The sequence below is a fragment of the Cherax quadricarinatus genome, chromosome 45 (genome assembly GCF_038502225.1).
Source record: "Cherax quadricarinatus isolate ZL_2023a chromosome 45, ASM3850222v1, whole genome shotgun sequence".
Taxonomy (NCBI): Eukaryota; Metazoa; Arthropoda; class Malacostraca; order Decapoda; family Parastacidae; genus Cherax; species Cherax quadricarinatus.
The window spans coordinates 14,459,326-14,482,888 of record NC_091336.1 but is presented as its reverse complement, the minus strand read 5'-3'; the positions used below and the strand labels follow the sequence as shown (position 1 = coordinate 14,482,888).

Below are 23,563 nucleotides of genomic sequence, written 5' to 3'. Positions count from 1 at the left end.
CTTTTCTGTGGGGGGTGTTGCATCTCCTGCCAAGTCTTTTGCTTTTGTAAAAAAAAAAAATATATATATATATATATATATATATTTCATGTGTGGATTTGGGACTAGTCCATCTGGGATTTCCCAAGCCTATATTATCATGTATGTTTCTTGCCTATGTTCCAGGGAGTACACATCAAGGGACTTCAGTCATTCTCAGCCTCTCCTAACTTAGTGACTTAGTACAGTCATTCTCAGCCTCTCCTAATTTAGCGACTTAGTATACTCATTTACCGACCACTCGGACTTAAGACCAGCTCTCCAACCAGCATGCGAAACTAAATAATGTATATAAAAACTGATTTCCTCTATTCTCTTTTATTAACAGTATACAGTAAACTACTGTATAAACATTTTAAAAAATTCCAGAAATGTTATGAATGGTGCAAAGGTGACATTAAAAAAATATCTAAAGATGGTTGATACAAACCCTCACTACCAGTATAATATGCTCCTTGCTTAACCAATTTGCTTACCAACCTACTCTTAGGAGCAGAACCCCATTGATAAGTGAGGAGAGGCTGTACTTAGACATGCTGTGAAAGTTCTCTGCAGTTTCACCTGCCTTGAAAGGGGCCATTAGTGTATGTCAATATTCCAGCCTATAGAGAACAAGCATTTTGAAGAGAATCATCATGGGCTTGGCATCCCAGGTTTTGAAGGTTCTCATTATCCATCCTATCATTTTCCTAGCAGATGTGGTCGATACATTGTTGTGATCTTTGAAAGTGAGATCCTGTCAATTATGACTCCCAGGTCCTTCACACTAGTTTTTCGCTCTGTTGTATGGTTGGAATTTGTTTTATACTCCAATACAGTTTTCATTTCCGTGAGTTTTCCATAGCGGAGTATAATTGAAATTTGTCTTCATTGAATTTCATGTTGTTTTCTGTGGCCCACTTAAAGATTTGGTTGATGTCTGATTGGAGACTTGCAGTATCTTTGACGGATGACACTGTCATGCAGATTCGGGTATCATCCGCGAAGGAAGACATGGTGCTGTGGCTTACATCTGTCTATCAGATATGATGAACAGGATGGGAGCGAGTACTGTATCTTGTGGAACAGAGCTTTTCACTGTAGCCGCTTTTGACTCTACTGTTTACTATTACTCTTTGTTCTATTTGTTAGTAAGTTATAGATCCATCTGCCAACTTTTCCTGTTGTTCCTTTATTGTGCATTTTGTTCTATTACACCATGATCACACTTATCAAAGGCTTTCACAAAGTTTGTGAATACTACATATTTTTTTTTTTTTTTTTTTTTTTGTCCTCCAGAGCATCCAAGACTGTTGTAGTGGTCCAGTAGTTGGGATAGGTAGAAGTAACCTGCTCTAAACCCTGGATTGTGCAACTGATGGGTACCTATGTGGGTGGTGATCTTGATTCTTAGACCACTTTCAAAGTTTTTTATAATGTGGGATGTTAGTGCTATCAGTCTGTAATTCTTTGCAAGTGCTTTACTGCCACCTGTATGGAATGGGGCTGTGTTGTTTTTAGTGACTGTGGGATGACCCCTGTGAGAATAAAAATTCGAAGTGGAAAGCAAAAGAATGTAAAAGGGGCATGGGGACGTTACTAATGAACAGAGGAAATGTTATTTTAGTGCCAGGAATGTCTTTCTTGTTTATTCTGGACCCTATTCAGAAATTGGCATCTTTTGAAATTTGTGTGAAATTGGCAAAATTGCTAAATTCTGACCACTGTATTGGATAGTTGAAATCGGTAAATGGGTGGTTTCTTGTACTCATTCGATAGAAAAAATGGAGTTCTAGCGAAATAGTTATGATTTTTGTCGACAAGTATACTGGAATTTGCCAAAAATAGGGCTCAAAGTGGGCAAAATCGCCGATGTGTAAACATCGTTGAGACCACTAACTTCGCGAGAGAATAATTCCGTAAGTTTTCCATCAAATTTCATACTTTTGGTGTCTTTATGATTGGGAAAAGATTCTCTATCTTTTCATTTTTTTTTTTTTTTTTTAAATTTGGCCGACCCTGAGAGCAAGTCTCTGAGAGGGCCTGTCAACCCTGAGAGTTAATAACTCGAGTGTGTGAATTTTCATTGGAGCCACCTCTTGGGTTATCTCTGCTACATTACTTGCTACATTCCCCCATTTTAGGTCTCTTTAAGTTGAAATTACCCAGCAGCAAGATGTTTGGGGCAGGAATTGGAAGATTTTCCAGACAATGGCCAGTTTTCAAAAGCTGTTCCTGGAATTGTTGGGAAGTTACATCAGGAGGCTTGTATACAACCACAAGGACAAGGTTTTGGTTTTCAGTCTTTACTGGCAAAACTTCATCTACATCATTTGAGGCGTTAAGTAGTTCTGAGCGACTCTGTGACGTACAGGCCAACCTCCCTTGTTGCCTTTTTAGTCTCTTATCTGAATAGGTTATAACCTAGGATCCATATTTCATTGTCAAAGTGATCCTTTATGTGGGTCTCTGTGAAAGCCACAAACATTGCATTCGACTCTGTGAGCAGTCTATTGATGAAAGGTATTTTGTTTGTTGATGGCTTTAGACTGTGTATACAGGTCTCCCTCAACATTTACGAGGGGTAGATCAAGAACCTCGTGAATGTTGAAAAATTGCGAATGTTTGGTGCCGCAATATAGTATTGTAGGGAAATATAATACTGCTTCCTTAACCTGTTGAACCATGAACAGTCATAAAACACATGAAAACATTGTAAAATACATACATATATTGTATATACATACATGCTCCTCCCACTCACATATTTGTCCAATCTCTTTTTAAAGCTACCCAAAGTCCTAGTGAAGCTAAAACCTTGTGTAGTTTCAAATTTAGGTTGGATAAATAAACGAGTGAGACGGGTTGGATTTGAGTGGGACTTGCACATGAGTAAATAAAATTATCAAAGCTTATTGCTTGGGTAGTGTTTATTTTGTTAGTGGGTTGGGTTTGTGAAGGACCTGCCAAGTATAGGCCAGCAGGCCTACAGCAGTGTTCCTTCTTATGTTGAACATTAAAATGGTATAAAATACCGACAGGTTGTTAGGTAAGACACATATGCAACAGTTAGGTATCTTTATTATGAAACGTTTCGCCTACACAGTAGGCTTCTTCAGTCAAGTACAGAAAAGTTGATAGAAGCAGAAGATACTTGAAGACGATGTAATCAGTCCATCACCCTTAAAGTTTTGAGGTGGTCAGTCCCTCAGTCTGGAGAAGAGCATTGTTCCATAGTATGAAAATCATATTGTTTCATACTATGGAACAATGCTCTTCTCCAGACTGAGGGACTGACCACCTCAAAACTTTAAGGGTGATGGACTGATTACATCGTCTTCAAGTATCTTCTGCTTCTATCAACTTTTCTGTACTTGACTGAAGAAGCCTACTGTGTAGGCGAAACGTTTCATAATAAAGATACCTAACTGTTGCATATGTGTCTTACCTAACAATCCTTCTTATGTTGATGAGTGGAACAGTCTGATTCTTGATTCTTTTCAAGTCTGATAGACTGACCACATCGACTCAAGGCTGAGGGACTGATTACCTCAAACTACTACTATTCTTCCCTGTTCTCCTTTGTTATGGACTGATGAAGCCACTGTGTGGCGTAACATTTCCATAATAAAGATACCAAGTGTTGCACATGTGTCTAATTTATCAACTTGTCGGTTCTCTGAACCATTCATCTACATTCCTGCCTAATATGGTTATAAGAACATAAGAAAGGAGGAACACTGCAGTAGGCCTGTTGGCCCATACTAGGCAGGCCCTTCACAATCCATCACTAACAGAATATTTGCTCAACTCAATTTTCAATGCTACCCAAGCAATAAGCTTTGATAATTCTGTTTACTCATGTGCAAGTCCCACTCAAATCCAACCCCTCACACATGTATTTAACCAACCTAAATTTGAAACTACCCATGGTTTTAGCTTCGATAGGACCTTGAGTAAAGGGATGGGGACTGTAGTGGCAGGCTTCCTTGTGAAGAACATTGTGATGAGCAACTGAGACCATTTCTTCATATCTACAGAGTTTTGTAGAGAATTATGCCTCAGTGTCATTCATCACCTTCAAAGTCATCAACATAAATATGATTTGGCAACTGGGAATTCGCGAATGTTCGAAGCCCGCAAAAGTGGAAAACGCGAATGGTGAGGGAGACCTGTATTTGCAAAGATAAATATAAAATATATGGTATGTTTGATCTAAATTAGTATGTGTGTAGTTCTGTTATGATGATTAGAATTGTGTGATTCACATGGATTTAGTGCTTTCTGGTTATTATTTTTTGTGATAAGTGAAAGTAACAAAATGGGAAAACTTTGGTGAAACACATCAAAATTTACTCCGGAATTTAGAAATAATGGCTATGAAGGACTTCAGTAGTAGACAGAAGAGGAAAAAGAGAGGATAACCATTTGTTTCATAAGTATGTAAAGTAAAAAGGCAATGCAAGATAAATGTAATAATTACCAGATCAAAGACTAAACATTGAAAGTAGCTCCACACGTGTAACCCTAAATAGGTTATTAAACCTTTCTTCTAAGGTAAACTATTTTTGCAGGGCAGCAAAAGGGAAGGCACCAAGCGAGGCAGGAAGCCGGGACGAAAATCCAAGTCTGATATGAAGGCTAAACTAGGTATGTTCCATTACTTAAACTTTAAAATAAAAAAAGAAATCTTCTAGTATTCACTTATGTTTTAAATGCAAAAATTTGTGTGCATTCAAATTACAGTAAACCTTTGGATTTGACTTCTAAAGACAGGAGTTCAGCAATATGCCGGTTTGGTTATCGGCGGGTTTTTTGGTACCCGGTTATCGGCCATTTTGGACGTGTCCATCCACTGGCTGGGGCAGCTTGCGCTTCAGTTTGGCTTTGTCTCTTGGTGGCTGAGGAAGCTTCTGCTCATACATTCAAACATTTCGCTTGTTTACCATTCTTTTTAGTGGTTTTTCTTGCAGTGCAACTGTGCAATATGTAAAGATGGCTCCAGAGAAAGTTCCTAGTAAAGTTCCTGTGGTAAAGAAAGTGAGAAACACCATGGAATTTAAGTGTGAAGTGATAGAAAAGTTTGAGAGTAGTATGAAGGTGGTGGAACTTGCCAGGATGTACAGCAAGAATAAATCAACAATTACATCCATCCTGGCAAAGATGCTAATTTTGTGAAAGGAGTAAGTTTTCTAACTAAACAAAGGCCACCAATAATGGAAGAGATGGAAAAGTTATTATTATTGTGGATTAAGGAAAAAGAATTAGTGGGAGACAGTATTATGGAATCGATTATTTGTGAGAAGGCAAAGCAGTTGCATGAGGATCTTGCAAAGAAAATGCCTGGAACAAGTGCTGCAGTTTGAGAATTTAGGGCCAGCAAAGGATGGTTTGCTAGATTTAAGAAGTGTAGTGGCATACACAGTGTTGTAAGGCATGGTGAGGCTGAAAGTTCTGACAAATGTACAGCTGAAAAGTATGTTCGCAAATTCCAGGACTACGTAAAGGCTGAAGGATTCGAACCCCAACAAGTGTTCAATTGTGATGAAACAGGCCTGTTTTGGAAGAAAATGCCAAACAGGACCTGTGGGCTCTGTTGTGGCACTGGGGAAGTCCCTGGGGTTGGAGGTGAGTGGCGAGGATGTGGAAGAGTTGGTGGAGGACCACAGGGAAGAGCTAACCACAGAAGAGCTGCAAGAGCTTCATCTCGAATAGCAACAGACTGCAGCTGAGGAACTTGCTTCAGAGGAGGAAGAAGAGGGAGTGGAGGAGGTGCTTTCTTCAAAGATTAAAGAGGTGTATGCAATGTGGACTAGAGTGCAAGCTTTTGTAGAGAAACACCACCCTGACAAAGGTGAAACAAGCCATATCTGCAACATGTTTAGTGACAAAACCCTGTCCCACTTTAGGGAAATCTTAGAGATGCCAGAAACAGAGCACTCTGGACAGTTATTTTGTGAGATAGGGGTTCAGTGACTCTTAACCCGTAAACGGCCCAAACGTATATATACGTTTTTTCCGCTAGTACCCCAAACGTATATATACGTTTTATTTGTCATATACAGTGGACCCCCAGTTAACGATATTTTTTCACTCCAGAAGTATGTTCAGGTGCCAGTACTGACCGAATTTGTTCCCATAAGGAATATTGTGAAGTAGATTAGTCCATTTCAGACCCCCAAACATACACGTACAAACGCACATACATAAATACACTTACATAATTGGTCGCATTCGGAGGTGATCGTTATGCGGGGGTCCACTGTATTCAACATTACCACGATAAGCCTGAGTCACCTAGACATGAGAGAATGGGTGTGCGCCATATTAAAATAATTGGGGATGCCTGGGTACCATATACTCTTTTCCTATTAAAAAGATTTTTTTTTTTTTTCCTCAAAAAATTTGGGGCACTACGGGAGAGAACGTATATATACGTTTGGATCGTTTATGGGTTAAGCTGGTCCTAGTGGCAATAAAAGACAGAAGAGAAGTACATAACCCCAGAGAAGGCTTTGCTACCTAAAGTCTTCATGGGGGGGGGGATTCCCTTTCCAAACACTAATTCCTCCCTCTTTCCTATCTTCCAGAAGCCAGCATTAGCCTTCAATAAAGGTATGTAGTACTTACATAATTGTTAAAAAAATTATTGTTTGAATATTTTTTTGTTTGGAACGGATTAATTGTATTTCCATTAATTCTCGTGGGAAATATTAATTCGGTTATCGACCGACCTTCTGGAGCTGATTATGGCCGATAACCGGGGATCCACTGTGCTATACATTGAAGCAAATTGTAGGCACCTTTCATACGTATTCTTTTACTTTTCAGAACGTAGCCGGCAGAGTGCAAGAGAATGCCGTGCTCGTAAGAAATTACGTTATCAGTATTTGGAGGAGCTGGTAGCTAACAGAGAGAAGGCTGTATTTGCATTACATCGTGAATTAGACCAGGTTAGTGTAATGTTCTTTAATTGCGAGTTTAATTTCATTAAATTTTGGGCGTAAATTCAATAATGAACTTTGCACTGTGGTAGTTGGAGAGAGAAAAAAAAATCTTTTGGAAAAGCTCCTAGCATAAAACTTGGTTATATAGTATATGTTGTATGATGAAAGTTTCAAAGTGCCACTCCTTAAAATGTAGGGAACACTCAATTTAATGGCTGATTTGTCTTGACGCATGGTTAGTAAATGTGTATAATTTCAAGGAAAGTTCCTCGACACCAGTGTGGGAGCTCTCGATACCCTCGATGCCATTCAATCTCCTTTGATCGATGTTAAAGGTCTACTACTCTCTTGGGTGCTTTATGAGCCATGGGTTTAGCACTTCCCCATGATAACAGCAGTAATGTAAATAAAGGCAAAGATAAAACTGTAATATACACTAGACCCTGGTTTTTGTAATTACATAATCTGTTCCAGAAGGTTGGCCAAAAACTGAAGTAATATTTCCCATGAGAAATAATGTAAATCCAATTAATCCATTTCAGACACCCAAAAATATTAACAAAATGTATATTTTATACAGAATAACTATAGTTTCACATACAGAAAACAGAAATAAATGACTAATTTTAATGATAAATGAACATTATAAACCTTTATTGAAGACTTGGTGGTGAGTAGTATTTATTTGTAATCCCAGGTGGACTATATCCCCGGTGTATACCTACTGGCTACATACACTATGGCCTACAGCCATATTATTACCATCGACATACCATGTTCACAGAGTTTAATAGTTTCTAACAGCTAACTTTAGATGCCATCATAAACAAAGGGGAGAAGTAATGAATAATTCATGCCGAGAATTGTAAACAAAAGCCTTGTGCATTAAGGGCGGTTACTGGGCCAGTGCAGATTCATACAAGTTTTCTTTGAAGCTGGACCAGAGAAAACATAATGTTTAACCCTCCACTGATCCCTTGATAGCATATAAACATTGTGTGTTTGTGGTATGTAACATGTTTTTTATATATTTTTGAAGAAAATATCATAGATGGATTAATGAAAATGCCTAAATTAATGTAAAATAAAACATTTAATGTGCCCAACCTCTTCAAGGGGGGCTCCTTGGTGTGGTGAAGAGGCTCTTGGTCTGAGGAATTAGACCTATCGGTCTTCTTCCTCAGACCGAACCTAATTACCCCCCAATCTCCCCTCCCCTATCCCATCCTCCCCTTTTTCCTTTCCTCCTCCTCCTCCCCACCCCTCCCTTTTGCCCTTCCTCTTTTTGTCCTTTGGGATTTCTCCCACAGGCGCGCTAGTTCTTAAGTAGGGGAAAGGATACCGGGGTCCATCCCATTCCGTTGAGGTTCTTAGCGGTGGCGTAGTTTGCCGTGGAATCTGGATCGCCTGGGGATGTCCCGATTCCTCTCCGGTATCCCAGAGTAGCTTTGGGTGTCTTTCGGGCGACGAGTGTATCTCTGGAAGCCACCTTTCGGATTCCGGGGGTGGTGGCCGAAGGAAGTATGCTTTGTGGCGGATATCCGGCTGCCCTCTCTTTTGTCCACCGAGGTAGCTCGGCAGATGTGAGGTTGCTATCCCGGATTGTTAGTTTACTAGCATGATGGGTAGGGTATGGCACGGGTTCCATGCTGCATCTGCGCTACTTGCGGTGCTGAGGTCCTCTTGGGCGCGGAGGGAGATTTCTGGCCCTTTCATTCCTCCTAGGAACTATCCCTCCCCGGTCCCCCCTTTTTTTATTCTTTTTTTTTATTTTTATTTTCTTTCTTTTTTTTTCTTAAAAACAAAAAGAAAGAAGTAACCTAACCATGGCAGCCCTAGTCCATGAACCTGGTACCTCCGGGCCCCTTCTGACCCCGCCTCGTCTTTGGACCACTCTTCAGACATTCCTCATGCCTCTGTACCTATTGGCGGTGCTGTTTCCTCACCCGCTTCAGGTACTGAGGCCTCGACTGACTCCTTCGATTTATCGGACCTTCGCTCTCCTCTGACTATGCTTCCGGCCTCTCCCTCTACGGTGCGGCAATTTTCAAATCGCCGACCCGTTCCACGTTGGACCAACTCTGGTCCCACGCCTAAATGCCAACGACAATTACCTGCTGATGATACTTCTCCACCTTCTCGTTCTTCTCAGAAACGATCGACACGTCCTTCACTACCTTTCCACGCTCAGTTTCAGACTGAACAATGGACTAAATTCTTCACTTTACGACCAACTTCCTCTACTGCCTATCTTTCTGACCATAGTATTGGCAAGGCACTCCTACGCCATGTTGGTAAAGATATTTCTTTTCATGCTCTTAAGAGCGTACGGTACGCGCATCATTACCGTACAGAATGCTACCCAGGCTCATGAGCTCTCTCGTCTTTCCCATATCGATACTGTTCCTGTCACTCTTGAAAAACATCATTCCCTCAATTCTTGTAGTGGTACCGTCATTCTGCCCCATACCATAGTTCAACAAAATTTCCAGACATGTGGCACTGACATTCTTGAACAGCTGGAACTCCAAGATCTCCCAATCTCAAGGTAGACACTTACGTTCTTCCTGCCCGTGGGCGGAGACGATACCCTAGCAATGTGGCTCGTTTAACTTTTGACAGCCGAGAACTCCCATCCTCAGTTTATATAGCAGGACATGGGTTACAAGTTCGAAAGGTGATCCCTACACCACAACAGTGTAGAAATTGCTGGCGATTTGGCCATCCAGCGAAATATTGCAGATCTATCGCCGAATGCCCAGTCTGTGGTGCCGATGACCATTCTAATACGTCTTGCAATCGATCTCCCTCTTGCCTTAACTGTCATGAGGCTCACCCTTCGTACTCTCGCCGCTGTCAAGTCTATTTAAACGAGCGGGAAATCCGTTACCTCAAAGAGACAGAAGGTCTCCCTTATAAGAACATAAGAACATAAGAACGAAGGAACACTGCAGAAGGCCTACTGGCCCATGCAAGGCAGGTCCAAGTCTCCTACCGGCTTAAGCCAATGCACCCAACCTAGTCAGGTCAGGTCACATTGACTTAAGGGAGGAACACGGCAACTGACCTGGTAGCACAAGCTATCAGGTCTAACTCACACCCACCCACATCTACTCATGTATTTATCCAACCTATTTTTAAAGCTACACAACGTTCTGGCCTCTATAACGGTATTTGGGAGTTTGTTCCACTCATCCACAACTCTATTACCAAACCAGTACTTTCCTATATCCTTCCTGAATCTGAATTTTTCCAACTTAAAACCATTGCTGCGAGTCCTGTCTAGGCTAGATATTTTCAGCACACTATTTACATCCCCTTTATTTATTCCTGTCTTCCATTTATACACCTCAATCGTATCCCCCCTAATTCTACGTCTTTCTAGAGAGTGCAGTTTCAGGGCCCTTAGTCTATCCTCATAGGGAAGGTTTCTGATACATGGGATCAACTTTGTCATCCTCCTTTGTACATTTTCCAGAGAATTTATATCCATTCTGTAATACGGTGACCAAAACTGTGCAGCATAATCTAAATGAGGCCTAACCAAGGATGTATAGAGTTGAAGAACAACCTGAGGACTCCTATTATTTATGCTTCTTGATATGAAGCCAAGGATTCTATTAGCTTTATTGCGAACACTTATGCACTGTTGTCTTGGTTTCAGATTACTGCTAACCAGAACTCCTAAATCTTTTTCGCAATCCGTAATATTAAGATCTACATTATTTAGTTTATATGTGGCATGGTTATTGTCCTGTCCAACATTTAGAACTTTGCATTTGTCTATATTAAACTGCATCTGCCACTTCTCCGACCACTGCATCAGTCTATTCAAATCTTCCTGGAGTGCTCGAATGTCCTCGTCAGAATGAATTCGACGGCCTATTTTGGTGTCATCGGCAAACTTGCCGATGTCGCTCTTTATGCCCTCATCTATGTCGTTTATGTAGATTGTGAACAGCAGGGGGCCCAACACTGACCCCTGTGGAACACCGCTCGTGACGCTTCCCCACTCTGATTTCTCCCCATTTATGCAAACTCTCTGCTGCCTATTTGTCAACCATGCCTCTATCCAGGAAAAAATTTCTCCTCCTATTCCATGTGCTTTAATTTTCCTCAATAGTCTCTGATGTGGGACCCTGTCAAAAGCCTTACTGAAGTCCATATACACAATATCATATTCATTACCATGATCTACCTCCTCAAATACCTTAGTGAAAAAAGTTAATAAATTCGTAAGGCAGGAATGCCCCTTTGTAAAACCATGCTGAGATTCGTTGATTAATTTATGCTTTTCAAGGTGGCTACGAACTGCCTCGGCAATTATTGATTCCATAAATTTTCCCACTATGGAGGTTAGGCTTATTGGTCTATAGTTCGAAGCTAAGGACCTGTCACCTGTTTTGAAAATAGGTATCACATTTGCCATTTTCCACTTATCTGGCACCATGCCAGTTTGTAGTGATATGTTGAAAAGATTAGCCAAAGGTGTGCTAAGCTCCTCTTTACATTCCTTTAGAACCCTTGCATACAGTTCATCAGGGCCTGGGGATTTGTTAGGTTTTAATTTATCTATTTGCCTAAGGACCATGTCACTTGTGACCCTAATAGTGCACAGTTTATTATCGTCCTGTTCTACATAATTTATCATTACTGGAATATAGCTGGTATCCTCCTGTGTAAAAACTGAGAGGAAGTATGTGTTAAAAATTCTACACATTTCCTTATCACTGTCAGTGAGCTGACCCGAGGAACTTTTGAGTGGGCCTATCTTGTCCCTGATCTTACTTCTGTATACCTGAAAGAATCCTTTTGGGTTAGTCTTCGATTCTCTTGCAACTTTAACCTCATAATCTCTTTTTGCTTTTCTAATTCCCTTTTTTATTTCTCTCTTTAACTGAATATATCGATTTCTCAATTGCCCCTCTCCTCTTTTGATTTGCCTATATATGCCTCTCTTTTGACCAGTCAGATATTTTAATCTATTGTTCATCCATTTAGGATCATTTTTGTTTGATCTGATTTCCCTATTTGGAACATAATTTGACTGAGCAGCTAGAACTATGCCCTGGAAAGCATCATATCGGCAACCATCACCACCTACCTGACCCTTTGTCAGGTCATTCCAGTTCAGCCCACCTAAGTAATTTTTCAGTCCTATGAAATCAGCCAAGCGAAAGTCAGGGACGGAGACTTGATTGCCATTATTAGGGGAATTCCATGATATATTAAAACTGAGTGATTTGTGATCACTTTCCCCAAGCTCATCATTAACCTCAAGATTATTAATTAGTGTTTCCCTACTGGCAAGAACCAAGTCAAGGAGGTTATTTCCCCTAGTTGGCTCTGTCACAAACTGTTTTAAAAAACAATCCTGGATCATATCAAGAAAGTCACCTGACTCTAAATTTCCTGTCAAATTGCTCCAGTCAATCTGTCTATAGTTGAAATCTCCCATTAGCACAACATTTTCGTATGTAGATGCCTTACGAATTTCGTCCCATAGAAGTTTACTGCACTCCCTATCAAGATTTGGGGCCCTGTAAATCACACCCAAAATTAGTTTTTCTCGGCCCTCGAGAAGCTGTAACCAACCAGATTCAGTGGCTGACGCTTCTAATTTAATATCTTGTCTAACACAACAATTTAAATTGTCTCTGACATACATCGCTACTCCACCACCTTTCCTGTTGACCCTGTCAGTGTGGAATAATTTATAGCCTTGTATGTGACATTCAGAGGGCATCTCTCTATCTTTCAGATTAAGCCAGGTCTCTGTTATAGCAATAATATCTATGTTTCCTGCACTTGCAATTAATCTTAGCTCATCTATCTTATTTCTTACACTCCTGCTATTAGTATAGTAAACCTTAAGGGAGCTAGTCCCTTGCTGCCCTCTGCTGTCCCCCTTTGTTTGCTGACCTGATCTATTGTCTTTATTTATAACTTCATGCTGAATGCCTTTTATACATTTACTGTTTCCAACCCAAGTGTTGCAACCTGCTTGTTTCCCACACACACCCATACCTCTATCTTCCATCAGTTTAAAATCATAGGCATTTCACCAATGGCCTTCTCAATCGAGTCTGCAAGTGCTACCACCCCAGCCCCAGAGAGATGTACCCCATCCCTTGCATACATATCATGTTTGCCATAAAAGTTGTTCCAGTTGTCAATGAATGGGATTGCAAGTTCCTTGCAGTATCTGTCTAGCCAGCAATTTACACCAATTGCCCTAGCCATGGCAGTTTCTCATCTCCGCCTCCAAGGGAGACTCCCACGTGTTTCTTATTCCCGTGTTTCAAAACGTCCCCCCACTTCTGGTATCCCATCTTCTACACCCACCTCTGTGGTTACCTCTCCCATAATCACTCCTGTATCTAATCCTTTTGCTGTCCTCGGCTCAGACGTCCCTACTTCAACGCCTCAGTCTAATCTCGCTTCTTCGAGTTCTCTCTCACAAGCCTCAGTATCGATGAGACCTCGTACGACACCTCCTCCCAATCGTTCCTCTACTTCTCAAAAGTCAAAAAAAGGTCCGTTAACACCTCCTACCCATCTTCCACCTCCTCATTTTACCCTCCCTGTCTCTGTCCCTGGTTCTTCCCCTCTCACTGGCTCAGTTACAAGTGTAGAGGTTCACCCTCCTCCTCATACTGTACCTTCCTCCCCTGTTCCCTCCCAAGTTTCTTCCTCTTCTGTCCCCTGCCACGCTTCTCCAGTTCCCTCCACCCTTTCGCCCCCCCCCCCTACCTTGGTACAGTCCAATACAGTTCCAATCTTTACTCATCCTCCCCCCACCATTCCCAATATTGTCTCCCATACGACATCTCTGAATTCCGAAACACTTGAAGCAATCTCTGAATATATTGCAGAGACCAAACCATCAATGGACACTGATCCACCTTCTGCTCTTTCTCTCTCCTCTGCTCCATCTGCGCAACTCCTTTCTTCACAGAGCACCATTCCTTCGCTGCTTGAACGTTTTCCACTGCCTCCGCATGTGGACTTTTCTAACCCCTCTAGTCCGTAGGAACCCTTACCTGCGGATTTCAAGTATCTTTATCATTGCCAATCATGGCCTATTTACAGTGGAATATACGCGGCCTCAGGGGTAATCGGGGTGAGCTTCAGATGTTACTCTCCCAGTTTGCCCCTGTTGGTGTTTGCTTACAGGAACCAAAATTACACTCTGCTGTTATTTCTCACATCTCAGGCTATAATTTATTGTATTCTTCAGATCCTTTTCCTGATGGGACCTTTAATGAAAGTGCCCTTCTTCTACGCACTGATATTCCGTACCATCAGCTATTTGTTCATACTTCGCTGCATTACACAGCAGCCCGTATCCACTTACATAGGTGGTATACGCTCTGTTCTTTATATCTCTCCTTCTCGGGCATTATCTATTCCGGATTTTGCCTTCCTTGTTTCGTCATTACCGCCACCGATTCTGTTACTTGGTGATTTTAATGCCCACCATTTCCTCTTGGGGGGGGGGTCTCACTGTGATTCCCGTGGAATTCAGTTAGAGGCTTTTCTTGCCACCCACCCCCTCCATGTTTTAAATACAGGTACTCACACCCATTTTGATCCTCGGACTCATACTCTCTCTTGCATCGATCTCTCAGTCTGCTCTTCCTCCGCCGCATTAGACTTCACTTGGTCTGTTCTCCCGGACTTACATGACAGTGATCATTTCCCAATCATTCTTACTTCCCCTTCATATTCACCACCTCTTCACACCCCACGCTGGCAATTTAATCGGGCAAATTGGAACCTTTACTCACACCTAACTGTTTTTAAAGAGGTTCCTTCTTCGTCCTCCATCGATGAGCTTTTACACCTCTTCTCGTCCTCCGTTTTCACCGCAACTTCTCATTCTATACCCCAAACTTCGGGCAGGCATTCTCAGAAATGCGTGCCTTGGTGGTCTCCTGCTTGTGCTCGTGCAGTACGTTTGAAACGCGCTGCATGGGGCAGGTACCGGTACAATAGAACCACAGAGCGACTCATTGATTTTAAACAGAAGTGTGCGACCGCTCGCCGTGTCATCCGTGATGCTAAACGCACTTGCTGGCGAGATTGTCTCCACCATCACCTCTGCTTCCTCTGAGTGCAGTCTGGAAAAAAGTACGAAAACTGAGTGGTAAATATTCTCCTGACCCAGCTCCTGTTCTGCGGGTTGCCGGTGTTGATATAGCAAACCCACTAGATGTTGCCAATGAAATTGGCAATCATCTGGTCCGTATTTCTCAGGGACTCCATCTATGCCCCTCATTTCTTTCCTCAAAGTCTGCCAGAGAGTTAGCACCCTTGGACTTTTCTTCTCTCAGAGAAGAACAGTATAATGTGCCTTTTACACTTCAAGAACTGGAGGCAACACTCTCAGCTTGTCAATCATCGGCAGCTGGGCCCGACGACATTCATATTCGTATGCTACAACATTTACATCAGTCAGCCCTTGCAGTCCTATTATGCCTTTACAATCTTATTTGGTCACAAGGAGTTCTTCCACAGCTGTGGAAATCCGCCATTGTTCTCCCTTTCCGCAAACCAGGCACTACGGGACATGAAACCTCCCACTATCGTCCCATTGCTCTTACCAGTGCAGTTTGCAAAGTAATGGAACGCCTAGTAAATAGACGTTTAGTGTGGTATTTAGACACACACAACAGTCTCTCCACTCGTCAATATGGCTTTCGTAAGGGACGTTCTACCATAGACCCCTTACTACGCTTGGATACGTATGTTCGTAATGCCTTTGCGAATAACCACTCAGTTATTGCCATATTTTTTGACCTTGAGAAGGCATATGACACAACTTGGAGGTATAATATTTTAGCCCAAGCCCACTCCTTAGGCCTTCGAGGCAATCTACCATCCTTCCTTAAGAACTTTTTAACTGACAGGCATTTCCGTGTTCGGGTTAATAATGTGCTCTCCCCGGACTTTATCCAAGCTGAAGGTGTCCCCCAGGGATGTGTTCTGAGCACAACACTTTTTCTCCTTGCTATTAATGATTTGGCCTCTAGTCTTCCATCAAATATTTGGTCATCACTCTATGTTGATGACTTCGCTATTGCCTGTGCAGGCGCTGACTGTCACCTCATTACAGTTTCTCTCCAACATGCAGTCGACCGTGTTTCCAATTGGGCCACCACACGTGGGTTTAAATTTTCCAGCACTAAAACCCACCAAATCACTTTCACTAGACGCTCTGTCATCTCCGATCATCCTTTGTACCTCTATGGCTCCCGTATCCCTGAACGTGATACAGTCAAGTTTCTGGGCCTCCTCTTTGATCGTAGGTTATCCTGGAAACCTCACATTACCTCTCTGAAGGCAACTTGTCACAGCCGGCTGAACCTTCTTAAAACCCTTGCTCATCTTTTATGGGGAGCTGATCGTCAAACCCTCCTTCGCCTACATTCCACCCTTATTTTATCGAAACTTGATTATGGTGACCAGATCTATTCAGCGGCATCTCCTGCTACTCTCTCTAGCCTTAACCCCATTCATCACCAAGGATTACGTTTATGCCTTGGTGCTTTTCGCTCTTCCCCTGTCGAGAGCCTCTATGCAGAAGCGAACGTTCCATCCTTATCCGATCGCCGTGATGCCCATTGCCTGCGCTACTGTGTACGCTCTCATGATCTCCGCAATCCTTCCATTTATAGAATGGTCACTGATATTAGTAGACATTCTTTATTTGTTCACCGCCCCGTGTTTACTCCGTCCCTTCTCTCTTCGCCTTCATTCGCTCTTGTCTTCTCTTCAACTACCACCTTTCTATGTACATGTAGCATCTCACTTTTCCCTACCCCCCTGGGAAGTTCCAGCTGTTCGAGTCTGTTCTTTCTCCCTCCCTTGCTCGAAAGCCCAACTGTCTACGGTCGCTTCCCGCTCTCTTTTTCTTGACCACTTTCACTCTCATTCTCATGCCATTGCTGTATACACAGATGGCTCTAAGTCTTCTGACGGCGTAGGATTCGCAGCAGTGTTTCCGGACAGCGTCGTACAAGGGCATTTACTATCTTCGGCTAGTATTTTTACTGCTGAATTATATGCCATCTTTACAGCACTTATCCGTATTGCATCTATGCCTTTGTCATCATTTGTGGTTGTCTCAGACTCCCTTAGTGCTTTACAGGCTATACAAAAATTTGATACACATCACCCCTTAGTCCTCCGTATCCAACTTTGGCTACGCCGCATCTTTACCAAGCATAAAGATAGTTTTTTGTTGGGTCCCTGGTCATGTTGACGTACAGGGCAATGAACAGGCAGACACTGCTGCGCTGTTTCTTATAGAGGTATTCCATTTACGGACTATTTTGCTGCAATATCTTCCCACCTTCACACCCGTTGGCAACAACGTTGGTCTACTATGCTCGGCAACAAACTTCAATCTATTAAACCGAGTATAGGTTACTGGCCATCTTCTCATCACCAGTGTCGAGGTTGGGAGACTACTCTCTCCCGTCTTCGCATTGGCCATACTCGTCTTACTCATGGATATCTCATGGAGAGGCGTCTTGCTCCTCTCTGTGAGAATTGCCAAGCTCCATTATCAGTCAGCCACATTCTGTTGGACTGCCCACTTTATCAACGAGCACGCAGAATTTACCTCTGTCGTCGTCTTCGCTCCGCTGCTCTCTCTTTACCTTCCCTTCTCGCTGATGGACCCACCTTTCATCTGGACTCTCTCATTGACTTTTTGACAACTGACTGACTTCACAAATTCTGATACCTTCAGCCCTTTCTACTTCAATCTCTTGCTACCCTCTACCCCCGTACTATCCCCTGCCCCGCTGTTTTCTGTAACCTGCTGATCATCCCCCCCTCCCTTCTGCCATCCAATTCCCTTGCTTCCTTCCCTACCCTGCAGCACTGTATAGCCCTTGTGGCTTAGTGCTTCTTTTTGATTATAATAATAATAATAATAATGTGCCCAAGAGTGAGTTACGAACATATGAGCAGCCCAGGCCCACGCGTCTGGTGCCAACATGGATGTACAAAATCCACAACGAAATTTCGCCAAAAAAAAGTGCTTGAAATTCGAATTGTACGATTTTCATGCCAGCTGAAAACCGGGGGTCCACTGTATATACTTACCATGTCTAAATGACATGGTATGGTTATGATAGACAACTCCATTGAGGAACAAGTGTCAGTATTATGATTTATGATTACATTAATAGGGGGAGCACCTAACACCTGTGGAATGGAAGGCAGTTAAGTTTCATCCAGTGAGAGGGTAGATTGTTATCTGGATCAAGAACCCTGCATCAGCATCACGGCATCCTCCTAAGGGGCATTATTATTATAATCCAAAGAAGTGCTAAAACTATGAGGGTTCCTAGATAAAAAAAAAAAAATGTATAGTGTTAAGAAAATCTTAGTATCTATTGTTGCATAGCAAAAATTAATTCTTGGTGCATGTCATATGGTAGTGGGAACTTCATGCAGTGTTAAGAAAAAGCAAGGCATTCGAAGATGTAAAAATAATTAAAAAGGAATAAAATGAAAAGTATAGTGGAATAATTTCATGTTTTTCATGTCAATGAAAATGGTAGCTTTGTTTTTATAATGCTTGTTTAACATTTATTGTATCACAGTTTTGTAAGTTTGAATACCTTGGGATAGCATTTTCTTCCAGAAATAGTCATTCCTGTGCATTGTCGAACGATTCCACATTTAAAAAAAAAAATATGTAGCACACTACCATATCTAATACTATGTGACGTAGTGAATTTAACTTTGGTGACTTTTTTCTTTCAGTATCGTCAGTGGGCGAAGGATATCGATGAGGGAAAAATTCCTGAAGGCTTATTGAAATTGATTGAAGAGGAAAAGATTAAAAAATCTGAAAATGAATGAATGCAATACCATGGACAGTTAATGTAGACTGAATTTTTATATTTTCTTTAAAGCTGCAATTTTGTGGAGAGCATAGGTATCATTGGTCTTTTAAGTCATGGTATTATACATTCAAACACGGCAGATTACTGTCTCCAGTAATGTTATATTCAGCATATGGCACTGTGCCAAAAGTGGGCCAGTGCGAGTTTAGAGAGATTAATGTAACCCGTACTGTTGTCCTCTCGGCTTGTTCACTTCATACTACAGTAATTTATTTTAATTACTGATATTTTTAATTTTATGCTCTACCAAGTATTTGCATTATGTATATTAATTGCATCACCATACAGTATATCATAAAATTCATGTTCATTACTTCATAAACTTTTATTGTATGAATTTTTTTTTACTGTCTTAGCCTAAGTTTGATTTGTTGGCTAAGTAAAATCAGTTGTGCTATTAAATTCTTTTAAAATAAAAAAAAATTGTAATTTATATTACAGTAATAAAAGTAAAAACAGAAATAAATGGTAATCATAATCCAGACAGCTGTTAGGTGTGCATTTTCAGAATTAAGGTAACTTTATTGCCACTGCAAATTAGACCCTTATTTTGCCCATCGAAAATGTTCTGCACACTTATTTTTTTTCTTTTTGCATTTTTTCTGAATGTACTCTTATGTATTACATGTTGCCCCTTTTGCTTTTAATTTAAAAATTTTATTCATTCTTTACCATATTATTTTATGCTTGTCTGCAGACTACATTACAGTGTAAAAGATGGTAATGCAAAATATTTTGAAATAGTGGTACCTTGGGATACGAACTTAATTCATTCCAGAAGGCTGTTAGTTCCAATACTGAAAGAATTTGTTCCCATAAGGAATAATGTAAATTAGATTAATCCATTTGAGACCCGACCCCCCCCCCCCCCCCCCCCAAAAAAAAAAAAAATACATAATTGTTCGAGTTTTGAGCTGTTCGTATCCCTAGGGCATTACCAAATATACTAAAGAAAAAATAGATTTCTGAACACCCCTGCCTTGGTGGGAAATGGCTAGTGTGTTAATAAAATAAATATGATTCCTACAAAACATAATTAAACAAGAAGTAATTAGTTTCAGCCATAAGACTAGGTCAATGGTAATGTGTGAAATTTGTGGATTGTACTATTGCATTCATGGGGGTCAGTCCTAAATCTGTAGGGGTCATAGTACCTGAGCAGTGGGTTAGATCCAAGGAAGGGGAGCACAGGTCCAATCTTAAATCAGAGCCCCACACTGGCTACAAGCAGTGCTCTTTAGAAGGGTGTGGATTTGTGCTGAGACTACTGTTTCAAGCTCGGTCTCCCCTCAAGAGGTGCCTTGATGCCAGTTTGGAGCTCTTAATTCAAGAAACGAGTCTCCCCTTTTAATAGGATCAAACTTGATTGCCTCCCATTCCTCTAGGTGCCACATAATAAATACAGGTCCATTTTCAAACGAGGAAAGTTGGTTATTGTAGTAGTATCCGCAGAAGTTAGTACAAAATTGTGTTTAATGTTTTAAATCATGTCCACTGTGAAGATAACATTAAAGATGCCATTACCATACAGTACCTTTAATACCATTAAGATTTTTTTTTTTTTTTTTCAACAAGTCGGCCGTCTCCCACCGAGGCAGAGTGACCCAAAAAGAAAATGCTTTCATCATCATTCAACACAACATATCCCTCCAAACTGCCAATATCCCAAACCCCTCCTTTAAAGTGCAGGCATTGTACTTCCCATTTCCAGGACTCAAGTCAGACTATATGAAAATAACCGGTTTCCCTGAATCCCTTCACTAAATATTACCCTGCTCACACTTCAACAGATCGTCAGGTCCCAAGCACCATTCGTCTCCATTCACTCCTATCTAACACGCTAACGCACGCTTGCTGGAAGTCCAAGCCCCTCGCCCACAAAACCTCCTTTACACCCTTTCGAGGATGACCCCTACCTCGCCTTCCTTCCCCTATAGATTTATATGCTTTCCATGTCATTCTACTTTGATCCATTCTCTCTAAATGACCAAACCACCTCAACCACCCTTCTGCCCTCTGACTAATACTTTTATTAACTCCACACCTTTTCCTAATTTCCACACTCCGAATTTTCTGCATAATATTTACACCACACATTGCCCTTAGACAGGACATCTCCACTGCCTCCAACCGTCTCCTCGCTGTTGCATTTACCACCCAAGCTTCACACCCATATAAGTGTTGGTACTACTATACTTTCATACATTCCCTTCCCTGCCTCCATAGATAACGTTTTTTGACTCCACATATACCTCGATGCACCACTCGCCTTTTTTTCCTCATCAATTCTATGATTAACCTCATCCTTCATAAATCCATCCGCCGACACGTCAAATCCCAAGTATCTGAAAATATTCACTTCTTCCATACTACTACTCCCCAATTTGATATCCAATTTTTCTTTATCTAAATCATTTGATACCCTCATCACCTTACTCTTTTCTATGTTCACTTTCAACTTTCTACCTTTACACACCTTCCCAAACTCATCCACTAATCTTTGCAATTTTTCTTTAGAATCTCCCATAAGCACAGTATCATCAGCAAAAAGTAACTGTTAATTCCCATTTTGAATTTGATTCCCCATAATTTAATCCCACCCCAATCCCGAACACCCTAGCATTTACTTCTTTTACAACCCCATCTATAAATATATTAAACAACCATGGTGACATAATACATCCCTGTCTAAGACCTACTTTTACCGGGAAGTAGTCTCCCTCTCTTCTACACACCCTAACCTGAGCCTCACTATCCTCATAAAAACTCTTTACAGCATTTAGTAACTTACCACCTATTCTATATACTTGCAACATCTGCCACATTGCTCCTCTATCCACTATCATATACCTTTTCTAAATCCATAAATGCAATAAAAACTTCCCTACCTTTATCTAAATACTGTTCACATATATGCTTCAATGTAAACACTTGATCTACACATCCCCTACCCACTCTGAATCCTCCTTGCTCATCTGCAATCCTACATTCTAATTCTTTCAATTATAACCTAACCATACACTTTTCCTGGTATACTCAAACTTATTCCTCTATAATTTTTACAATCTCTTTTGTCCCCTTTCCCTTTATATAAAGGGACTATACATGCTCTCCGCCAATCCCTAGGTACCTTCCCCTCTTTCATACATTTATTAAACAAAAGTACCAACCACTCCAACACTATATCCTCCCCTGCTTTTAACATTTCTGTCATGATCCCATCAGCTCCAGCTGCTTTACCCCCTTTCATTCTACGTAATGCGTCACGTACCTCCCCCACACTTACATTCTGTTCTTCACTCCTAAAAGATGGTATACCTCCCTGACCAGTGCATGAAATTACCGCCTCCCTTTCTTCCTCAACATTTAAAAGTTCCTCAAAATATTCTCGCCATCTACCTAATACCTCACTCTCCCCATCTACTAACTCCCCTACTCTGTTCTTAACTGACAAATCCATACTTTCCCTAGGCTTTCTTAACTTGTTTAACTCACTCCAAAAATTTTTCTTATTTTCATTAAAATTTCTTGACAGTGCCTCTCCCACTCTATCATCTGCTCTCCTTTTGCACTCTCTCACCACTCTCTTCACCTTTCTTTTACTCTCCATATACTCTGCTCTTCTTATAACACTTCTGCTTTGTATTATTATTATAATAAAGAAGCGCTAAGCCACAAGGGCTATACAGCGCTGCAGGGTAGGGAAGGAAGCGAGGGTATTGGATGGCAGAAGGGAGGAGGGATGATCAGTAGGTTACAGAAAACAGCGGGGCAGGGGATAGTACGGGGGTAGAGGGTAGCAAGAGATTGAAGTAGAAAGGGCTGAAGGTATCAGAATTTGTGAAGTAAGTCAGTTGTTGTCAAAAAGTCAAAGAGAGTCTGGATGAAAGGTGGGTCCATCAGCGAGAAGGGAAGGTAAAGAGAGAGCAGCAGAGCAAAGACGACCACGGAGGTAAATTCTGCGTGCTCGTTGATAAAGTGGGCAGTCCAACAGAATGTGGCTGACTGATAATGGAACTTGGCAATTCTCACAGAGAGGAGCAGGGCGCCTCTCCATGAGTAAGACGAGTATGGCTAATGCGAAGACGGGAGAGAGTAGTCTCCCAACCTCGACACTGGTGATAAGAAGACGGCCAGTAACCTATACTCGGTTTAATAGATTGAAGTTTGTTGCCGAGCATAGTAGACCAACGTTGTTGCCAACGGGTGTAAAGTTGGGAAGATATTGCAGCAAAATAGTCTGTAAATGGAATACCTCTACATGAAACTGGTAGGTCATGTACTGCTGACCGCGCAGCAGTGTCTGCCTGTTCATTGCCCTGTACGTCAACATGACCAGGGACCCAACAAAAAAAAATATCTTTATGCTTGGTAAAGATGCGGCGTAGCCAAAGTTGGATACGGAGGACTAAGGGGTGAGGTGTATCAAATTTCTGTATAGCCTGTAAAGCACTAAGGGAGTCTGAGACAACCACAAATGATGACACAGACATAGATGCAATACGGATAAGTGCTGTAAGGATGGCATACAATTCAGCAGTAAAAATACTAGCCGAAGATAGTAAATGCCCTTGTACGACGCTGTCCGGAAACACTGCTGCGAATCCTATGCCGTCATTAGACTTAGAGCCATCTATGTACACAGCAATGGCATGAGAACGAGAGTGAAAG

At 41.5% G+C, this 23,563-nt stretch overlaps 2 protein-coding genes across 4 annotated transcripts in view; one reads left to right on the top strand and one right to left on the bottom strand.

Moving 5' to 3' along the window:
• The window catches only part of REPTOR-BP (REPTOR-binding partner), a 33,683-nt gene extending 13,265 nt beyond the window's left edge, over nt 1-20,418 (top strand). For all 3 annotated transcript variants that reach the window (XM_053785139.2, XM_053785140.2, XM_053785138.2), the window contains exons 2-4: nt 4,593-4,668; nt 6,850-6,971; nt 18,750-20,418. In XM_053785139.2, the coding sequence (XP_053641114.1) occupies nt 4,593-4,668; nt 6,850-6,971; nt 18,750-18,848 (297 nt within the window). In that variant the 3' untranslated portion in view covers nt 18,849-20,418. The remainder of the gene's footprint in view (nt 1-4,592; nt 4,669-6,849; nt 6,972-18,749) is intronic.
• The window catches only part of LOC128694797 (stromal cell-derived factor 2), a 124,065-nt gene that overhangs the window by 43,811 nt on the left and 56,691 nt on the right, over nt 1-23,563 (bottom strand). The window lies entirely within an intron of this gene.